The sequence below is a fragment of the Pantherophis guttatus genome, chromosome 1 (assembly GCF_059756535.1).
Source record: "Pantherophis guttatus breed Tessera chromosome 1, ASM5975653v1, whole genome shotgun sequence".
Classification (NCBI taxonomy): domain Eukaryota; kingdom Metazoa; phylum Chordata; class Lepidosauria; order Squamata; family Colubridae; genus Pantherophis; species Pantherophis guttatus.
This window is the reverse complement of record NC_142063.1, coordinates 34384785-34405497: the sequence shown is the minus strand read 5'-3', so window position 1 is coordinate 34405497 and position 20713 is coordinate 34384785. Positions and strand designations below refer to the sequence as shown.

Here is a 20713-nt window from a genome sequence, read left to right as displayed (position 1 = left end):
AGCAAAAAGAGGAAAATTGATACATGAAGAAAAACAAACACGTTCTGAGATAGTTACCACCCTAAACCCCTTTGGCACAAAATACTTTGCATTTTGAAAAATAATACTAACACAAAATCTTCCAAACAAGAAACTGTCTTTAATAGAATGGTGCATTTTATCCATTTTACCTAGTTTGCTTTTATAATTCAGATATTTCAACTAGTTGAGTAGAGGGATATCTCTGCAGGAGCCAGTTTGGTCAGGGATGGGTTCTACTTACTTTTACTACCGGTTGGCAATGGGAGCATGCGTGCGTGCTCGCTTCATTTGTGCGTGTTTCTGCACAGAAGCTTCTGCGCATGCGCAGATTGTCAATTATGACATCCAGGTGGGTGGGCGGAGCCTCCCGCCACTTTTACTACCGGTTCTAAAGAACCGGATAGAACCGGGAGCAACCCACCACTGAGCTTGGTCTAGTGATTAAGGCATGAAGCTAGAAAGCAGGAGACTTTTAGTTCAAGTCCTATGAAAGCCAAATGGGTACCTTAGGTGACTGAGGGACAGTCAATGGTGACTGTCTCTCAACCCAACTTACCTCAGCAGGATTGTTGTTGTGGGGGAGATAGGAGGAATGTGTGTTGGGTATGTTCACTGCCTTCAGTTTTTTATAAAAAATAAAAGAGGCTGGATATAAATAAAGTAAATAAATAGTAAACAAAAGATTTAGGAAATGCATCTATGTTTTCCTCAGCTGAGAAACCTGGTTTCTCAGATTTGTTTATCTGACTCTGAGAAACATGTACAAAGCCTTTCTATGAATTCTTATGGTTGAGTTATTCATAATACTCTTACCAATTGTTGTCCGGAAAGGACCTCCAGTAGATCCAAAAGCACATGTCCCTTCCCAATGTCTGAATACAAGTCCAAGATAAGAGAAGGTGATGGATGCTGCAGAATAATTATGTATATTTGGTTATATATACTATAGTGGCCTTAGTATACATTACAACAAGATGGTATGCATAATTGAATGCATATTTTGGTTTTTCTCCTGGACCGAAGGGGCTCTTGTACAAATATTTTAGCAACCAGTTCTCAGTGTGTTAGTCTCTGGGTCATCATAAAAACCCACTAGTTATTGTCATACTATCAATTATAGGTTAAGCGACACTTTCTTGCTAGGCTTCCTATTCCATGAGATTTTAGTACTTTTTAAACATATGTTTTAATTAGTAGTACTTATAATGAAAGTAAAGAATCTGCCAATTTGAAAAACAAAGCATCAGTCTCTAGCATCATCTTTGTATTTATAGATTTCTAAATCAATTTGTAAATAAACCTGGTGGGGGCTTGTCCTTTCCCTACCCTTCAAAAGATAAAGCTACTGTAAACTGCTGAATTACTGATCCCTCTGAGAGACCACAAGGAATGTTTGGGAGCAATATTCACCAGCCTGATCATTAGGCATTTTGTGACTATCTATCATATCAGCAATTTAGTGAAAGTGCAAGCAAAACTTTCACTGTTCCAAATGGGCCAAAACAGGTTGCCCATTCTCAGATCTGTTGATCTGAGCTGCCACCAACGCAGCTACCCTATAACATGCTGAGTCATACTTCAATCTAGTGCTGTTTAAGTGGTAAAAGATGATCAACTGAGCCAATAAATCCACAATGCTGGTTTAATTATCAGCTCTAACCAGTTATTTTTTTACACACATGGAAAAAAAAATCTATGCCCTTGATGTATGCCCTACAAGTAATTCAGACATTTCACCAAGTTTTGATACTCACTGTAAACACTTTCTGTTTCTATTTAATTTTCCTATGGGATTCAAATATTTAATAAGATAAAAGGGACTGAAACATTATTATACTGTACATATATTTTAGAAAAGATATTCTACATCATCACCATGCCATTACCTTTTCTAGCTGTGAGTTCACCCAGCTTGTGAAAGTTCTTTTTTGAGTATCCTCTTGCTCAGCTATTTTGTAAAATAAAAACAAAAAATATAAAATTACTTATAAATTAAACTTGAGGTTATAAATATATTTACTACTCTAATGCTTATTTTGTTTATGAATGAAAACAAGATGTATAAAACACTTTTAGATAGCCAGTTTATCATTCGTGGAATTTAGGGGGAAAAATCAGTGCTCCCACAGGTGTTGAGTCTATGCAACTCTATGAAAAATACTATGAGAGATGCAGTCTTTAAAGTTAGACAATAATTACAATTCTTGAGAATGCATTGTTTGCAATGGTGCAGATCTATGTCCCATGGTTGTATATGTATTTTGAAACGATCTACAAAATCAAGTTGTCAGAGAAAACAAAATATATACATTAATTATTTTGACATCAACTTCAATCGTTTTTTAAAAACTGTTTTAGCTTTCTCCAATCTGATGTTGTCCAAGGATTTGAGCTCCAGGTTTGGGAAAGTCTATTTAAAGGTCTCATTTAAATATCCACATTTAGCAATAGCAATAGCACTTAGACTTATGTATTGCTTCACAGTGCTTTCCGGCCCTCTCTAAGCAGTTTAGTTTAAAAACCAAAAGCCTCAAGAAAAAGCAGGGCCTTGAAATAGCATCTCTCCATTCAAGCCTCTGACAAGCAAGCACAGCATGCATACATATCATCTGCTCACAGCATACTATTTATTTAAATAGAGAACCAGTTTGGTGTTGTAGTTAATGCACCAGACCAGAGACTGTGAGTTCTAGTCCTGCCTTAGGCACAAAGCCAGCTGGGTGACTTTTGGGCCAGTTGCTCTCTCTTAGGCCTAAGAAGAAGGCAATGGCAAACCAGTTCCAAAAGAAGAATGTTGCTGTTCCTTCTGCCAGTGGCATCCACAGTAAATCATGATGAGGGCAAAATGACTTGAACATTTTGATGCTCCACATGAAAGATGCCCTTATGTACTTGATTCCTGATGTTTGACACAAAATTTGCATCATTTGTCTGTTGCTCCCTGTGCAAAACACCTGTGCATATTTTTCCCATATGTGGTTTTTTATCAATTTTCCCCATTTTAAAAAAAAGTGTGCAAAAGTGCAATTTCCTTTCCCAACAATCTAAGAAATGCTCTCCCAGATACTGCTACTTTGGTGAATTAGAGAGCAATTTACTTCTCCTTTGTCTCAAAGGTACTTTTTCAAAAGGCAGCTGGACTATGTTGTTTCCTTGAGGAAGAAGATCTTTTGCTACTCATCCAAGAAGCTTCATCAGTTCTGACTGTGCTAAATCAGTGCTAATGACCAGATGATTGCAAAGAAATATGATCCTTCAATCCTCACCACCACCATCCAGCCACAGCTGATGAAGCTTCTTGGATGAGAAGCAAAAGGTCTTCTTCCTCAAGGGAAAAAAAACAAAGTCCAGTTGCCTTTTGAAAAGGCACCTTTGAGACAACCATGACTTGGATGACTGAGAATATCCATAGACACTCCTACTTTCTACTTTCAAATATATACTTTTCTTAGAAACAATGCTCCCTTATATCACTCACTTATATTAAAATCCCTGTTTACAATGAGAAATACTCATACTGTTGTAGGAAGTTAGCACCCACCCCTTTCCTAGAAAAATGAAATATTTTAAGAAATATTAAAAAGGCAAAATATTATGTTTCCCTGGATGAGAAATAGAGAAGCATGTTTTAAAGACGAAGCAGCTCCCACCTTCCTGCCCCCCCCCCACCCTTTGTCAATGGGCCAGAGGCAGAAACTCAATTCCCTCTCATCTTTGTCAATGGACCATCATCTGCAACACAATAGGACCCATCTAGCAACAGAAACTAACACAATAGGACCCATCTAGCAACAGAAACTCACCACATGGCACCTGGGAAGATTATATCAGCCAGCAAGGCTAGCTAAGACCCCCACCCCCTGGGAGTCTGACAACCAATCAGGATACTCTTTTGGGGCCCCAGGAAGTTCAAAGCCAGAGAGGGCATAAAACCCGGGACTCGCTGCATCTCGGCCCCTTTTCTGTTCAGGAACTCAAACCATGTGATCCTGTCCACCATTAAACCATCTTTCCAAGCAGTCTCCATGTTTCCAGTGTCTTTTTCCCCACTTGGAGCTGAACCCGAAAAGGATATTTCTTCTAACACTGTACTTCATGAGTAAGAAAGGTGTTTCTTTAAACTTTGAATATCCTTTTAAAATGTTTTGCTAGATAGATATTTTTCAACATCTCTAGGATGACTCAAGGCAGCATTAAGTTTGCATTTGATTTACATTTCACCAGTATTTGTTATGCAAAGAGTCACAAGGGATTATCTTGCTCCTCATTCAAAATAAGGATTAAATCATTAGCATAGGCATTTTCAACAGGAAAGCTAATATTTTCAAAACCATTGCAGAGAGAATTAGGCAATTAAGCTCCAAACATTGTGTACCCCTTATGCCAATACTGTATCCCAAGTAAACCAAATAGGAAACAGGACTAGATGAACTAATTCTATTTTATTGTAAGGCTACATTAGCCTTGCAAGTCTGAAGTTGCAATTTTCCCTTTATCACTTTTAACTGCTTGGTTCATTAAGATGTCTTGTTCCTAAATTTCTTTCTCTGACTTTTAAGCCACTTGGGGCTTCTCCCTCTCTTGTCTGATTGTTTCCTAAGCAGCATCTTTTCTCCTTGTTCCCCAAGGTGGCCCATACATTCCATTATAGCTAGGCTATAGAGTACATGTTTAGCACATTGTGGGAATCCAATCTCTTAGTAGGATGGAAATCCGTGGTTTATAACTTGCAATAGATAAACCCAGCCACTATATCACATTCAACAAATTACTACCAAAACAATAGTTAAACATGATATAGCAATAGCACTTAGACTTACCATATTTTTCAGACTATAAAACGCACCAGACTATAAGACACACCTAGATTTACAGGAGGAAAACAAGGAAAAAAATAATTTTTGGCCTCCGCACGTCATGTTTTGCCCCCCCCCCGGCTCCCAGAAGCACTCTGCAGTGCTCCACACATTACATTTTTATCAAAAACAGGCCCATTTTTTGCAAAACCAGGACGTGCAGAGCACTGCAGAGTACTAATGGGGGCCAGGGAGGGTGAAAATGTGACATGTGGAGGGCTCAGGAAGCCAAAACCAGGCCCAAATTCAGTCTAAGATGCACCAAAATTTTCACCCACTTTTTTGTGGGGGGAAGTGCGTCTTATATGCTGAAAAGTATGGTATATACCATTCCACAGTGCTTTACAGCCCTGTCTAAGTGGTTTACAGAGTCAGCATATTGCCCCCAACAATCTGGGTCCTCATTTTACCCACCTCGGAAGGACGGAAAGCTGAGTCAACCTTGAGCCTGGTGAGATCTGAACTGCCAAATTGCAGGCAGCCGGCAGTCAGCATAAGTAGCCTGCAGTACTGCACTCTAACCACTGCGCCACTGTGGCTCATATATGACCCCGTCATCATGTGACTAAAGTTGCAAACAGTGTTTTGTGGTTTTTATGGTGGGAAGATGATAGCAGCCAAGGAGAGCAAGCCTGAATCCCTTTAAGCATAACATTCGGAGCTTAATGATACCCTACATCACTCTAACCATGGCAGAATTGTCCCAATGGCTTAACAGTGTCCCACAAATTCTTTTTCAATTCCATGGGCTCCTGATATTGGCTTTGTCTTACCCATACACAGTGATGAGCCAGATTCAAGTTGCCTTTAGTTGTTCCAGTTTGCATTGTTTTCTCTCTTCACCCAATATAGATTTGATCACTGACATGATTTATGATGCTTCCTCAAACAAGCAGTTAACGACACATATATTTTGAGATCTGCCATGCTACTACAGGCACTTTAGGCTGCCGGGAATATGCATTACCCTCCATGATTGCGTTTGTTGAGCTGCAGAGAAATAGGCACCTAACTTCTGCTGAGGCAATTATTTGCATAACACCTGATTGGCACTTTGGAAACTGTTTTCAGTGTATTAAATAGCAGAAACAGTAGAAGTTAAACATGGTGGCACCAGTGGTGGGTTGCTCCTGGTTCTGTCCAGTTCTTTAGTACTGGTAGTAAAAATGGCGGGAGGCTCCGCCCACCCACCACGTCATAGTTGACAATCTGCACATGCGCAGAAGCTTCTCCCGTTGCGAACCAGTAGTAAAGGTAAGTAGAACCCACCCCCTGGATGGCACATCTAACTCCAGTAAATGGTTACAGTTGAGCATATCAGAGGACTCTTAATAATTTCTGATATGATCCAGGAAAAAAGGGGGAAAAAGGAAAAATAAAGGTTATCTTGTCAAGGCTAACTAACTAAAAAGCAAGTGCAAGGTTTCCTTCTTAAGGGAATTCTGGGGATACTTTAATGACAATGGCTGCAACAAAAAGAGGTATTTTTCTCAAAGGAAAGCAAAATGGAGGAAGTTAATGAAGCGATCAGGATGTTGACAGAGGAGCCTAAGAGCTTATTACCTTACAGTAGAAGGATTAATTGGTTGAACTACTTTCTCACAGACAGGCAAACTTTCGTCTAACCGAAGAATAAAGCAAACAAATTTCAAGGATGACAGTGCAGGAGGCAAACCTAGGAGATCTTGCTGGATTTCTTTAATGGCTCAGGTCAAGTTAGAGATGGGGCGGGGGGGTGAACCCTCCTTATCTATGCTAAAACAATTTCACTGCTGAGAGGCCCTCTGCGTGGGAGATGGGTGGTTTAAAAATGTGATAGACAGACAAACAGGCAGACAAGATTAATGCAGTATATGTTGTAGGACACAGATGCAGTCTTCAAATGACAAGCACTACTCAGTGTGCCAGAGTTTTTGCATCTTTAAAAACCAAGGAAATAATAATCAGACTGCTTTTCCTTACACAGCAGCACAGATATTTTCTGACCTGCTGAGGAATCAATATCAGAGCAAGAGATAGAAGGCTACCCCATTTAAACTGGAGCAGCCAGCTTGGCTACTATTATGGCTATCTTTTTAGTTGACAGCTCCCTTTTTGTTGGGTTTTCTGGATTTTAAAGCAGTGGCCCCCATTCTTTTGGGCACCAGAGACTGGTTCTGTGGGGGGAGAAATTCCACGGACTGGAAGGGGGCATGGTTTTGTGCGCTACCTAGGAAAGTTGTTATCTCCACATGTGTGTCCATACACAGCCACTTTCCTTTGGCTGTGACTTCATGCACAACTGCTTTACTTCACTTGTGATTCCAGCTAAAATATCTGCGCGTACACATGTAACTGGGGAATGCGTTTGCAGCAGTCACATACAGGCTTCCAGGAGATGTGGCTGTTTTGAGGAGGACTGCTTTGTTAACGCCAGTGTACTTTGCCCAAAGTTCCTTTTAAATATCTATGGAGATTCTCAGTCATCCAGATCATGGTTGTTCCAAAGATGCTTTTTCAAGAGGGAGCTGGACTTTCTGGTTTTTCTTTGAAGAATTTGGCTTCTCATCCAAAAAGGTTCTTCAGTTCTGAATGGATGCTTCTATTCCCTACCATCCAGTCAGAGCTGAAGAAGCTTCTTGGATGAAAAGCAAAACGTCTTCAAAGAAAAACCAGAAAGTCCAGTTGCCTCTTGAAAAAGCACCTTTGGGACTCCTTTTAAATGCTTTGCAGAGTTCGAGGTTCTTTTGTTCTTTCATGAGACTTCTTAGATAGGAGACTAGATTGGAGATGTGTATCAGCATTTAGAAAGCACCTTAACACATAGACATGGATCAATCATCCTGCTAGGTTATAAATCGCTTGACTCTGGGTGAGCATATTTTTTTAAAAGCCACAATTGAGTGGATTGGCTAATCATAATAAACAAAAAAAACAAAAACCCACCATTATTTACAAACTACCGTGTTTGAGTTCTCATGACATGCTAAGTGAAAACCAAACAAACCACACTATAGCTTAGCACAACTTGAAAGTCCAGCCTAGATATAATGATGGTAATTTCAATGTTATCTTCTAGGTTGGTATTAATAATAATAATAATAATAATAATAATAATAATAATAATAATAATAATTTTATTTCTATACCGCCCTTCTCCCGAAGGACTCAGGGCAGTGTACAGCCTATTTAAAAACAGAATCAACATCAATTTAAAATAATTTAAAAATATTAAATAAATTTGGCTTAATTTAAAACCCCAAAAATTTAAAACATCCAATTTAAAATTATGTTGCTAAATATAATAATTATAATATATAATTATATTGTATTATTTTCTGATTGACTTTACAGTACATGTATCTGACTCCAATCTGAAGAAATTGAGTGGTTTACAATATCAGAAAAGAAAACAAAAAAACCCCCTCAAAATCAGAAATCTGTTTTTATTGTATTACTGTTAAAATATATTTCATTGTGGGTTACTCTTATAGTCCTATTGTTTGAAAGACAAGGAAATTAGCAATGGTATCTAGGGAAGTGGGGCATATCATGATCCCATTATGCAAATAAACTAAATTAGGTATTGTATGCATTTTGTGCAATGACATCATGATATATATCATGCCATTATGGTTTCTATCAGGCACCTATGAAATTAATTTTTTTAAACAAGCAAATAAAAGCATACTGTAAAAGCATTTTAGTCCCAAGTCAGTTCAGTGGAATTTCTTTCTGAACACCCTGCAATGCAATACTGCTATCTTTTGTATAATAGTTCAAAACTAATCCAATTGATATTAACAAATCCTGGGCTTAGATCAGTGTTTCTCAGCCTCAATAACTTTGAACATGTTGCCTGGGGAATTCTGGGAGTTGAAGTCCACGTATCTTAAAGTTTGTGAGGTTGAGAAATATTAGCGTAGACAAGTTATACATAAAGTCTTGCAGCCTCAGTTAATCAAACTTCGCAATTCAATGAAGTCTGTGGCAGTCAAAAGACCGCATAGTTTTTCAATGGGCGAAACAAAATTGATATTGTATATGGTGACAGCAGCTAGGTTACTGATTGGTCAATATTGGAAAAGGGATGTTTTGCCTACTATTGAAGAATGGACTTTGAAGGTGGCCAGTTTTGCAGAAATGGCGAAGATATCAGCATACTTAAAAGACCGGACTCAAGAGACTTATGCAGGGGAGTGGAAGAAATGGATAGATTATGTGCAGAATAAATACCAAACTAGGAAGTATCAGATAGCTTTTAGTTGAATGTTGTGTAGAAATGTATAGTATATAGGGGGTAGAATAGTTCAATGTTATGTAGAAATAGTATAGTACACAGGGGGGAGATTAGAAGGGTGGTAAAGTATGATATAATATGATGTGGATTTGGATTTCACCTTGGGGAAGTCATGGGAGGAGGGGAGGGTTAGGGAGGGTTAGGGAGGGAAAGGGGGGGGGAAATAGGAAAATTTGTACTTGTAAAACTTTTTCAATAATAAAAAAAAAAAAAGACCGCATAGCCTGCCACTACTACTCTGCAGACAGTAATTATCTATCTAGGGTACCCAATGACATTTCAGTCCCCACTGCAGCTGCTGCTTCCACCCTCCACAGTTCCCCCTCATTTATTTTCAACACGAGGCTATTCTTTTTCCATACCAGACAAGTCCAGGATGTAATAATTTTGCAAAAGCTCCCATTCTTCTACCATGTGGTTCATTAAAACAGACTTTTCACATCTGAAGGAATGATGAATGGACTCTTTGTGTCAGAGGATTTTAATAAGACTGTAAATTATCTTGGATTTATCTTGCTCCAGTTGCTTGCTTAGAGTAAGTGACTGACCTACAATACATTTTACTCAAGATATTGGATTAGAAATGATGCATTTCCTTTTTAAAAGTACTACATACGCAAGGTGATCTTTTCTTCCAAAGTTAAATACATCAGAGAAAGGCAATGTGACAGCTGCAGTATTTTGCATGAAAACTCCCAAAATCTCAAGTAACTTTTGTTAATGTCTAGAGCGATTATAGCCCATTGCATCCCAACTGCCTTCCCCATTTGGAAGCTCTCCAGATGCATAAAGGTCAATCCACAGGATTCTCAGCAGAGATCAAGCTAGCAGAGAATTGGGAGGGAGAGGGGCTGAGGTTCATACATCTAAAGAGTACTCAAGTCTGAAAAATCCAAGACTAGACAATACTGAAATACTGGTGTAAGTCATATATCAATGCCCTTGTTTTCACTGCTAGAAATGATCCATTATCAGAAGTCTGCCATTCTTTGATTTTGCTTTAGGGGCTTTATTCTAATCTGCGCTATTTATTTATTATTTTATTTTATATAATTTTATATTTTATATTATTTTATTTTCCGCTCATCTTACCACAGGGTAATGGCCAATATGATTATGTTGTCACAATTTTTCATGTATACTTCCTTTCCTCCATCTTTAATTAATTAATTTAATTTAATTTTATATTTAAATATATGAAATTGTAGTTCAAAAGGACATCTTGATGGGTCACCTTCATAACTTTCTTCTGCTGTGATTTCGCTTGTTAAGGGCTCAACACATCTGCCCAGCACCAAGCTGAACAAGGCTACTATAGAAGACTGCTAACCACAAGTTGATTTCTATTCTGCCAAATGCCACAGAAATCAACAGGATTAATGTCAAAGTTTATACACCTGGGACTACAAAATGCATAGGTGTAAGGCGAACCAGTTGATGGACCCCAAGGCAAGCAGTTTCTCATATTTTTATTTACCTGCCCACCACATCTGCTATATGCTTTCATTTTTAGTTTATTGCCAAGTTCTCTGCACAACCTCATTAACAAGAAACCTTTGGGTTGATTCTCAATTAAAATAAATCTCATATGTATATGTGTTTGTTCATATCATATGCTATCAGATCTTTCTCACTGCTCATCCCCCCCCCATTTCCCAATCCCCAATTCAAAACAGGGGTTGGTGCAATTAAAACTTCTAGAATCACATACCCTAGATGATTGCACATGATAATAATTAGGCAAGCTACACTGAATATGTGAATAACGTGAGATCAGTAGGATGCAGATAAGGATCCCCTTTCTGCTTTTAAAAAGGGGGATGGATCTTACTCAGTACTCAAGAATTATTTGAAACTCCAAGAACACTAAATGAACGGCCATGGACAGAAATTTTAAAGCAGATGTATAAAAAGGGAAATCTGTGTATAGATTTTATTAAAAAATAAAATGTAACTGAATGTATGAATTCAGGTTCAGCTGTATCATTAGTCTATCTTTCCCAGTGTTATATGTAACCTCTGCCAATCTCATGGCTAATTTTAAAAATTAATTATGAGATTTGCAGAGGTTATATATAATGATATTTGAATTAAGATGGTTCTTTGAAGACACTACTCCATCATCTATTCCTGAGATCCTTTAATATGTCAATGCTGGGAATTGAATATGGAGCCTTTTGCATAACTTAGAACTTTTCCTGACAAGAAGACAATTACTGATGTTATTATGGCATCTTTAGTTTAACATAAAGCCGGGAAAAGCTGCTGTGACCCAACTTTTACCCTATTATCTATTATATGAAGATTTACAAAATATCTTTCAGAAACTGACTCAATGGAAATATTTTATGATATTTCCAAGAACATGGTAATGCAACAAAGATAAACTGTGACAAATAGTCTAATTTTTAGAAGATGCAGCCCTTTCCCTATAAATAAAGAACAAAGCAGCAACTTTCTTAGAGCCACCGTGCCACAGTGGTTAGAATGTAGTACTACAGGCTACTTCTGCTGACTGCCAGCTGCCAGCAGTTTGGCAGTTTGAGTCTCATCGGCTCAAGGTTGACTCAGCCTTCCATCCTTCCAAGGTCGGTAAAATGAGGACCCAGATTCTTGGGGGCAATAGGCTGACTCTGTAAACTGCTTAGAGAGGGCTGGAAAGCACTGTGAAGCAGTATATAAGTCTAAGTGCTATTATTATTGCTATTGATATTTCTTCTAGCTTATGTTTCAATATCTTCATGATCTCTTCTCTGATAGAAAGTATGAGAGTGGCCCATTCAATTAAGGATGACTTGCTTTAACAACTGATTTGTCCAAATGTCTGTTGAATCGGGTCCTATGCATGAGAATTAAATAGGTTAAGAAAGGGAATTGTGCTTTGGCAGATGATGTGCAAATTGGATCAGCAGGCATGGAATGTAAATCCTGCACAGGCTTGTTCAATGGGAGTTCACACCCACCTCTTCCTTCTCTCCCAGATGCACACCTCATTCCCTTTCCTGGCTCTCTCAGGCTTGGTATCCATGGGAACTGGAGGCCAGAACAGGTGTGATGGAGGGAAGATCAGTACTTACAGTCTTTGTCACCAAATCTCTGAAGAGTTCTTCTTTCTGTCCATAGGTCTAAAATTAATTAATTTGCTTTGGGGCAAAGTCATGTAAGCAGCACTGCTGATAAATAGCATCATCCAGATTCAACAATGGACAGTGAACTTGTAAGCAATATTGCATCATAAAAACAATGACTATCTTTAGTCTGCCTGCTGTCTATTTCTAGCTTTGGCTGGTGTACACCAGTAACCATACACTGAGATTACAGTAGAATGATATATTTAGTTTTGAAGCTGCAATTGATGCAGAGTGCAATTATTTGTTTTGCTGAGAAGGGTATCTTTTAGATAGAGGTTACTGCTTGTGTTTAAGCAACTGCATTTGTGGCCAATTAATTCCCAACTCAGGTTCAAAGTTCTTCTTTGGGTTTATAAAGTGTAAAACAAGTCGTGGTAGTCTAACTTCCAGACTGTTTTGTCCATTGCAGAACTGGATAATCAATAAGTTTATGAGAAGAGGTCTTATTGTGTGTGCTGCGATTGGCAATGTTCTCTTATGGTTACTGATAGGGAACCTCTCTAGGATGTTACCTGCTGTCTGGAATGCTCTTTCCCCTGAAATCCATGAGAACTTACTGTACAGGTAGTCCTTGACTTATGACCACAATTGAGCCCAAAATTTATGTTGCTAAGTGAAACATTTGTTAAGTGAATTTTTGTCCCATTTTATGACCTTGCTTGCCACAATTAAGTGAATCACTGCAGTTGTTAAGTTAGGGACACAGTTGTTAAATGAATCTGGCTTCCACATTGACTTTGCTTATCAGAAGGTCACAAAAAGTGATCACATGACTCCGGGACACTGCAACTGTCATAAATATGAACCAGTTGCTAAGTGTCTGAATTTTGATCACATGGCCATGGGAATGCTACAATAGTCGTAAGTGTGAAATACTGTCATAAGTCACTTTTTAAGTGCCATTGTAACTTTGAATGGTCACTAAACAAACTGTTGTAAATCGAGGATTACCCGCAATGCCTTCATTGAAGATTTGCCTTTCCACCCAGGCCTTTCTTGTGGGAATGCTATGGATGAATGTTCTTTCTTTTCTATTCGATTTTTTAAGTACTGCCATATTGTTGCCTTACTAATTTTTGATATTTGAAGGTCACTCTAAATCATTACCCAAGAAGCAGCATAAAATAAAATTGTTTCTTATCCATAAAGTAACTGTGCAGGTGGCACAACATCAGAAATATTAATTTATTCCTTCAAACAAGAGCATGCAACTACAAATTGTAACCATTGTTGTCAGTTAGCAGAATGGATTCCTCTTCCTTTCTGTATTATCCCACCATACACAAATGTATCCCAGGTGAATTAAGATACCTGAGTCATGCAAGAAGGAAGAAAGCACTTTTTTAGTCCCACTGCCCAAATGGATATCTAAACCCATAATGTTAGGTGTAGCCTGGATTACTTTCCCATGATGTCTCTCAGATTTTCATATATCAGTGAGGCTGTTGGCATCCACATTTTAGTTCTCTGTCTCCAGGAAGGACATACGAACTTTTTCAGGAGCAACAGGTTAAATCACACAATCTGTGTCTCAGATAATATTTCTCTAAATGCAGTGTGGTTGCATAGCACCTGAATCAATAGAAAATGCTATGAGTCATCATGGAATTTATTCACTGTTTCTTCATCCTTGGGTGTGGTGGCAGACACACCTGAACTTTCTAAATATCTTTCTAAAGAAAAATATTAAACAGTGGTGCTATTGCACCACAGCAAGTAACTTCAATAGCACTTAGACTTATATACCTCTCCATCAGCACTCTCTGAGCAGTTTACAAATGTCAGCATATTGTCCTCATTTTACCGACCTCAGAAGAATGGAAAGCTGAGTAAAACTTGAGCCAGTCAGGATTAAACTTCTGGCAGTGGGCAGTCAGCCTGCAATACTGCATTCTAATCACTGCACCACATTAGCAGTATTTATAATATGTATATATAATATGAACTTGTGGGTTTGATGTTTGACTTTGACTTACAGAAGTTTTTATAGCTGGTCATAAAAAGACTTACAAGGAAAGAGTTTGCATAAAGGAAAGCATAAATTCATGAAAACCAGCTAGGAAAATTACTAGCAACAGAATACCAACTTGATAAAATTATACAGCTCTTTCACATTTTTTTTTGCAATGAAGTGGGGATGTATTCATAACTAGGGCTAAAATTTTTCTTTGAATTGCACTTTCTTTCTCTTCCAAATGATAAGTGTCTATCAATAATGTATCAAGATAATCAATTATCTTGATAGATAATGTCAAGATATATACCAAAAAACTTTTGATTTATTAAATCACTTAGAGTAGCCTTGTGCTTATCTACTTTCCTAGCCAACCACAATTCCAGGAAGGTGACTAAGCAAGACAACAAACAGTTGCTCTGTTACTCTTTCTTCATTGTTAACATGTAGATACATGCCTGTTAGGCATGTAACTTGCCTAATAGACAAAAGCAGCTAGAATTCCATGCAGGTGAGCAAGCAAGCTGTCAAAGATTTTACAGATTGCTCTATCCCTCCTTTGCAATTAGCTTTTGAACTAATAAAAGACAAGTTAGAAGAATACATTTTTGTAGGCATATTTATATATACTGGATTCACACATTGTTATCCATAGTTTATCAATCAAGGCACAATTGGTTGTCTTAATATGTCATAAAAGCCTCATGTCATATAAACTTCATCAAGTGGTTTTCATACCACTACACTGGCTTCACATAATACAGTAAATTGGAAAAAATGATTTGCCATGTTGAGTAATTTAAATCATATTTCTGTCAATCTGTTCACAATATCTTGCTTATCTAGTCATTTTAGCCCAGTGTATTGTGCAAGTCCAGTTTCTGTTGGTAATTCAGAAACAGACAGAATTCAGTAAAACAAAGTTAATCACAGAATACAGATAACAAATATAATCATTATCTCACACTGATCACATACATTTTAGTTATGAAGCCAATTAATTGTGGTTAATTCACTAAATCATCTTTATGGAAATCATATTTAGACATCCTGTATGAAGTTAGCCATGACCTGTTATAATCTTGCCCATATATTAAATCCATAATTTTGGCAGCAGGAATGAAAATTGCTTTTTGATTAAAGGAATATCCAACTTGCATCTCATATTCTTAAAGTTAAGAGGGAACTGATTTACAATAGAATAGATTGTTCATCTATATAGCAGAGTATTCTCTGCAATGTTTGCAAAGGTTCTCCAGGTTTATCGTCAGGAGTCTTTCTCAGCCCCAGGTAACATGCTGCCTTCAATATGTATACTGCTCAGTAGGTTACAATGTTTACTTGTAATGTCATTCAGAAATAAAATTAAATAAACAAACATTTTCCAATCTACTTTTTCATATTAAGTGAGCACTTCCACTCTATACATTCAAGAAGTACAAAACAGGTAAGTACTTGGGCTGAGGATTTCTGAACATCAGAAATTTTTCTTAACAAATCTTCACAAGACCAAGGATATGAAAGCAAAATTATTTCTATTAAGGTTGTGCAAAACCTTTGAAAAGCTCAATTTTATTGAGCTTGTGCAAAACTCCTCCTCCAAAATTTAGGCATGTCCTGTGGAAGGCTCCCATTTGCCCCCTCCCCCCAGTGTACTACATTGGTGTAGTACATTCACCAATGTACTACATTTCAACATCATTCTTCAAAAGGCAAATTAGGTTTTTCAACGAATGAAACAGAATAACCAATACATTCTTAACAAGAGGAAACAATTGATATTAATGCTATTAAATGAAGATTCAGAGCATAAATTCACACATTTAGAATTTTGTGAAATTTATTCATAAAAATGTATAACCCAGAATGTTTATGGAGATTCTCAGTCATCCAGGTCATAGCTGACCCAAAGGTGCTTTTTCAAAAGGCAACTGTTTCTTCGCTTGAAGACATTTCACATTTCATCCAAGAAGCTTCTTCAGTTGAACTCAAAAAAAGCTTTTTGGATCTTCAAGCAAGCTTCTTGGTTTTCACGCAAAAAATAAAGACCAGTTGCCTTTGGAAAAAGCACCTCCAGAATTTATTAAACTATGCTCAGTTGTATGTAATGGTCTGGTTCCTATATAATGTATATAATTTTAAATCCCTACAATTGTTTCATCCTTTAAAAGATTTAAGTACATCCCTCACCAATCTAAACTGTAGTTTTTAATGTAGCAAAAGAATAAAAATACATGCCTGGAGAATATTCAACACATATTAATATGTTAGCATTTCATTTCAATTCCAAATATATTAAATTTAATATTTAAAGTCACTTTAGCCACTGTTTTTGGAATGAAGCTCTTGGCATGCCTTCAGAGACAAATGGCTCTTAGCTTTGAATAAAACAATGTCTATGCTCTGATCTCAAACCAAACAAACAGCAATATAGCTTAGCACAACATCAGTATTCAGATGACAACATATTTCTTTGCTGGAAGAATCCAGCTGATTATGATCAGAAGCAAGACACCAAGTTAGATTAATCTTATTCATTTTACTTTATTTCAAGTCTATCCTGTGATCTGACATAATCTTCTAAAGAGGCTATGACCATAAACATCTGCTGCATAAAAAAGATCAATAAATATTTTGTGGCATTTAAACAAAGCCTACCTTGCAATGAATAATGACGATCATCAATCTCTGTAGAAGATAGTTCTTCAGATACCAATGAAGTTTTAAGAGGTTCCATGCTTTTTATTGGGCAAGCAATCACTGTAAGTTCATTTCAGTGGCCAAATTGGAAGATGGAAACCTAGAAGAGAAACCAACATTAATAGCAGTCAACTGGACTAGATTTCTCTTGTAAAACTGATGCTTTCTGAAAAAGCCTCTAGCCTTAAAAAAAAAAAAAGAAAGAAAAAAAGCAATTTACCTGCTTCTGTTTGCTAAAAACAGTGTTTGCTTACAATATCTGGATCTGGAACTACTCCTTTCTGAATCATAAATCTATCAGTTAGCTTTCTAGGTTGTACTCCTGTTGGCACACCTCCATGTCTGCAAAGGTCATTGCCAAAAACAGAAGATATATTTCTTGAAAAATCCAAAAAAATGTGAAGCATAGATCGGAAAGAGCGAAGATAAATTAGAAAGTCAAACTGACAGCTTCCTGGGGTACTTTCAGTTATTGTGTCCAAGAGAGAAGTTTCTTTTAATAAATCTTCTGCAAGATGGGAACCTTTTCTTTCTCAGCAATTATTACAGCAGGTTAGATACAAAAGTAGCTGAACCAACAAAAGATTAAAAGGTAGCTTTGAAAGTAAGTTGCCTGACACAAGAAGTCTTTCTTGTCCTATCTGTATCTTAGCTACCACAGTGTACCCGTGCAAATTCCTTCTGCAACAGAGTTCATGTTTCAGCCCTGAACTTGGTAACTTGCCTAACTTTTGAATGCTAACACTTTTTAATTAAAAAAAAAAAAAAAAACCATATTGAGCTGCTATAGACAATGCAAATTCATCTAAATTAAAGAAAAGTTCATGGACTTGATTGCAATAGATCTGTGCTATCAGCTAGTGAAAGATCTAAAAAAGAAACAAACAAAAAAACTGGGAGCACGTATAGGAGCCAAATAAATCTGCCCTCCACTCACTACAAAAATGGCAGTAAATATACATTATTTCCTACTGAGGTGTAGCAGATGTCCAATCCATACAATTTTGTCATTCTATACTGCTTTGGATCAAAATTCCTCAGTCCTGAGAAAAACACCTCTTCACTTCTATTTGTTTAAAACTTTTTAAAAACAAATCTCTCTATCACAGACAATCAACTTTTAACTGATGGAATCCTTACTTCATGATCTAATGGAAAAACAGAAAGGCAAGATGAATACATGGAAGGGAGATCTGTCAACAGTAATTTTGTGCAACAGAAGTGAAGTCTCTGGGATTCAGTTCACTCATAATAGTAAGCCAGAATGGGATTTGTTTGGTTTATGGCTTAAAGTGTTATGCAAAGCCAGTCAATTATGGTTTATTTTTGTGCTATGAAAAAGACCAAATTTAATACAGTGTGCAAATTTAACCTAAATCTAGTCTATACTTTGTTCTAAAACTAAACATTGTGGGAAAACTGATAAATCTGGTGAAAAAAATGTTCATAATTATTTCTTTGTGATAGAATGGGAAGTCTCCATAAGGAAACAACTTTCAACACGATAACCTGGGATTGTGCCCCTTGAAGAAGCAGAACATGGAAGTTTGTTTGTTGGGCTGGATTAAATTGGATTGGATTGGATTCAACAAGAGGCCAGTTCTCCACCCTCTACATTACATTGTTTTACCTTATGTTTGTTTTAATGTTATTGAAACACAGTAATGTCCACACAGTTAGGCCCGTTCCATTTGATTCTCCAGAGAGTATTTATTTATGATCTCGCCAAGAATTCTGAATCACTTTATTCCCTTATATGGCCAGAGCTTGCTGTATAAGCAAATGAATACTTCCAGCAATACACTGTTAATTTATAACACAGGTCAGATGAGAGAAAACTTCCTTGGGAAATATATAAGATTAGTACAGGCTTTGTGTAACTAGCTTTCAGTTTCCTTTTTAAGTACTGAATAGAAACTTTGATATATATATATTTTAACATACTGGAGGAATCAGGAACATAAAATTCCATTATCACTCCTAAAACTGATCTTTACATGCAGGAGAAGCAGATTTTTTCTGGACTGTACCACATCATTATGTCCCTGGAGAAGGGAGGACTGAATGTCTGAACGCAGAATCACTCACATACGAAAGAGATTATTATAAAACCGTGCTTCCTCTTAGCACAATAATTGTCTACATGCAAGAGTTATTTTAATGAAAATACATTTCAATCCCACATTGCACATTAGCTACATATTAGTAGAGTTCAGGGAAAACAGCACCATGTGATTCTGATAGTTGTATGTTGGAGTTTAATGGATACTAAAACAAAATCACATGGTAACTGGTAACCCCACATTCTGAACTCTACCATTTCAGATAACCACACAGAAACTCATAGTAGGACTACTAACAGTATATGCAAGGGTTTAATCATATGTGATAATATCTGAAACATGCCTTATAAAAATTAAGGTATTGTTTGTTTGTTTGTTTGTTTGTTTGTTTGTTTGTTTGTTTGTTTAAGCAATTTATATTGCTGAAATGGTGGCCACCCATCTTAAGCAACTCTGAGCAGATTAAACAAGCATGAAACCTGTAAATTAAAAAAAAATCAATGCAGCTCATGCAACAAAATTATTATATGGACACACCTATGCATAACCAATATTGTGTGAACTACTATGTTCTGAACCAGTTGTAACTTCTGAGTGGTCTTCAAGGGCAGCTCCAGGTAAATCACTTTGCAATAACACAGCTAAGAGGTGACTGAGGCATGAGTGACTGTGAGGCCTCCTAGCCCAGGAAAACATGTAATTGGTGCACAAGACAGATCTGTGCAAAGGAGCCTTAGACACCTGCTCATCAAACAAGAGCCACGAGTTCAGGAGAACCTCCAAACACATCTGGAGTCAAAGATGATAAACCACCAGATGTTGAAGGCCAAAACCCCAAAGCCACTCCATCTTGCTTTCTCTGTCTCCCTAAGAGAGATGCCTTCCTTTACCCAATTGATGAGTGCTGATTTCGTATTAAGAAAAAGAGAATATAATAAGCACTATACACATATTTGATTCAAAACAATACCATAAGCATCATGTATCATTGTGCAAACAATACAAATTGCATCAGTTGTACAAATACTTCCTGATACCATTTGCTGTTATTGTTTCCTTCCCATTGTCACCATGTATTAATAGAAATTTCAAGAGGTATTTAAAACATAAACCAATAAGTCTGACTGAGGAGGACCAGCCCAATCAACTTAGTAAGCTTAATGATTGAATGAAGATTTGAGCCTGGGTTTAGCCTGCACTAGAATAGAATTAGAATAGAATAGAGCTGGAAGGGACCTTGGAGGTCTTCTAGTCCAGCCTCCAGCTCAAGCAGGGGACCCTATACCATTTCAGACAAGTGGCTGTCCAGTCTCTTCTTAAAAACCTCCAGTGATGAAGCACCCATGATTTCTGAAGGCAAGCTGCTTCACTGGTTAATTATTCTCACTATTTAGGAAATTTCTCCTTAATTCCAGGTTGCTTCTCTCCTTGATTACTTTCCATCCATTGTTTCTTGTCCTTCCCTCTGGTACTTTGGAGAATAATTTGATCCCCACTAGTCTAGAAGATACTCAGCAACCATGACCTGATTATCTATTTGCATAAAGTGTGCCTGCAGGGAAAAGAAAAGCAATCGCACCACAGATATTATAATCTGGGAAACTATTTGGTATTAGCCCAATCTAAAACAAAGAACCTCTTTATTGATAAGAAAATGCATGGGCTTAGGAGGGAGGCAAATATATTTCTGGAGTGGTAAATTTGATGGG

At 37.2% G+C, this 20713-nt stretch overlaps 1 protein-coding gene across 16 annotated transcripts in view; it reads right to left on the bottom strand.

Moving 5' to 3' along the window:
* The window catches only part of SYNE2 (spectrin repeat containing nuclear envelope protein 2), a 220818-nt gene that overhangs the window by 188709 nt on the left and 11396 nt on the right, over positions 1 to 20713 (bottom strand). For 13 of the 16 annotated variants that reach the window (XM_034433563.3, XM_087882077.1, XM_087882062.1 and 10 more), the window contains exons 1-4: positions 17162 to 17663; positions 16900 to 17041; positions 1908 to 1969; positions 835 to 930 (exon numbers count right to left, since the gene is read on the bottom strand). In XM_034433563.3, the coding sequence (XP_034289454.2) occupies positions 835 to 930; positions 1908 to 1969; positions 16900 to 16978 (237 nt within the window). In that variant the 5' untranslated portion in view covers positions 16979 to 17041; positions 17162 to 17663. Of the gene's footprint in view, positions 1 to 834; positions 931 to 1907; positions 1970 to 16899; positions 17044 to 17161; positions 17664 to 20713 lie in introns of those variants that run through there. The other 3 variants (XM_034433561.3, XM_034433565.3, XM_034433562.3) reach the window with 2 other exon arrangements.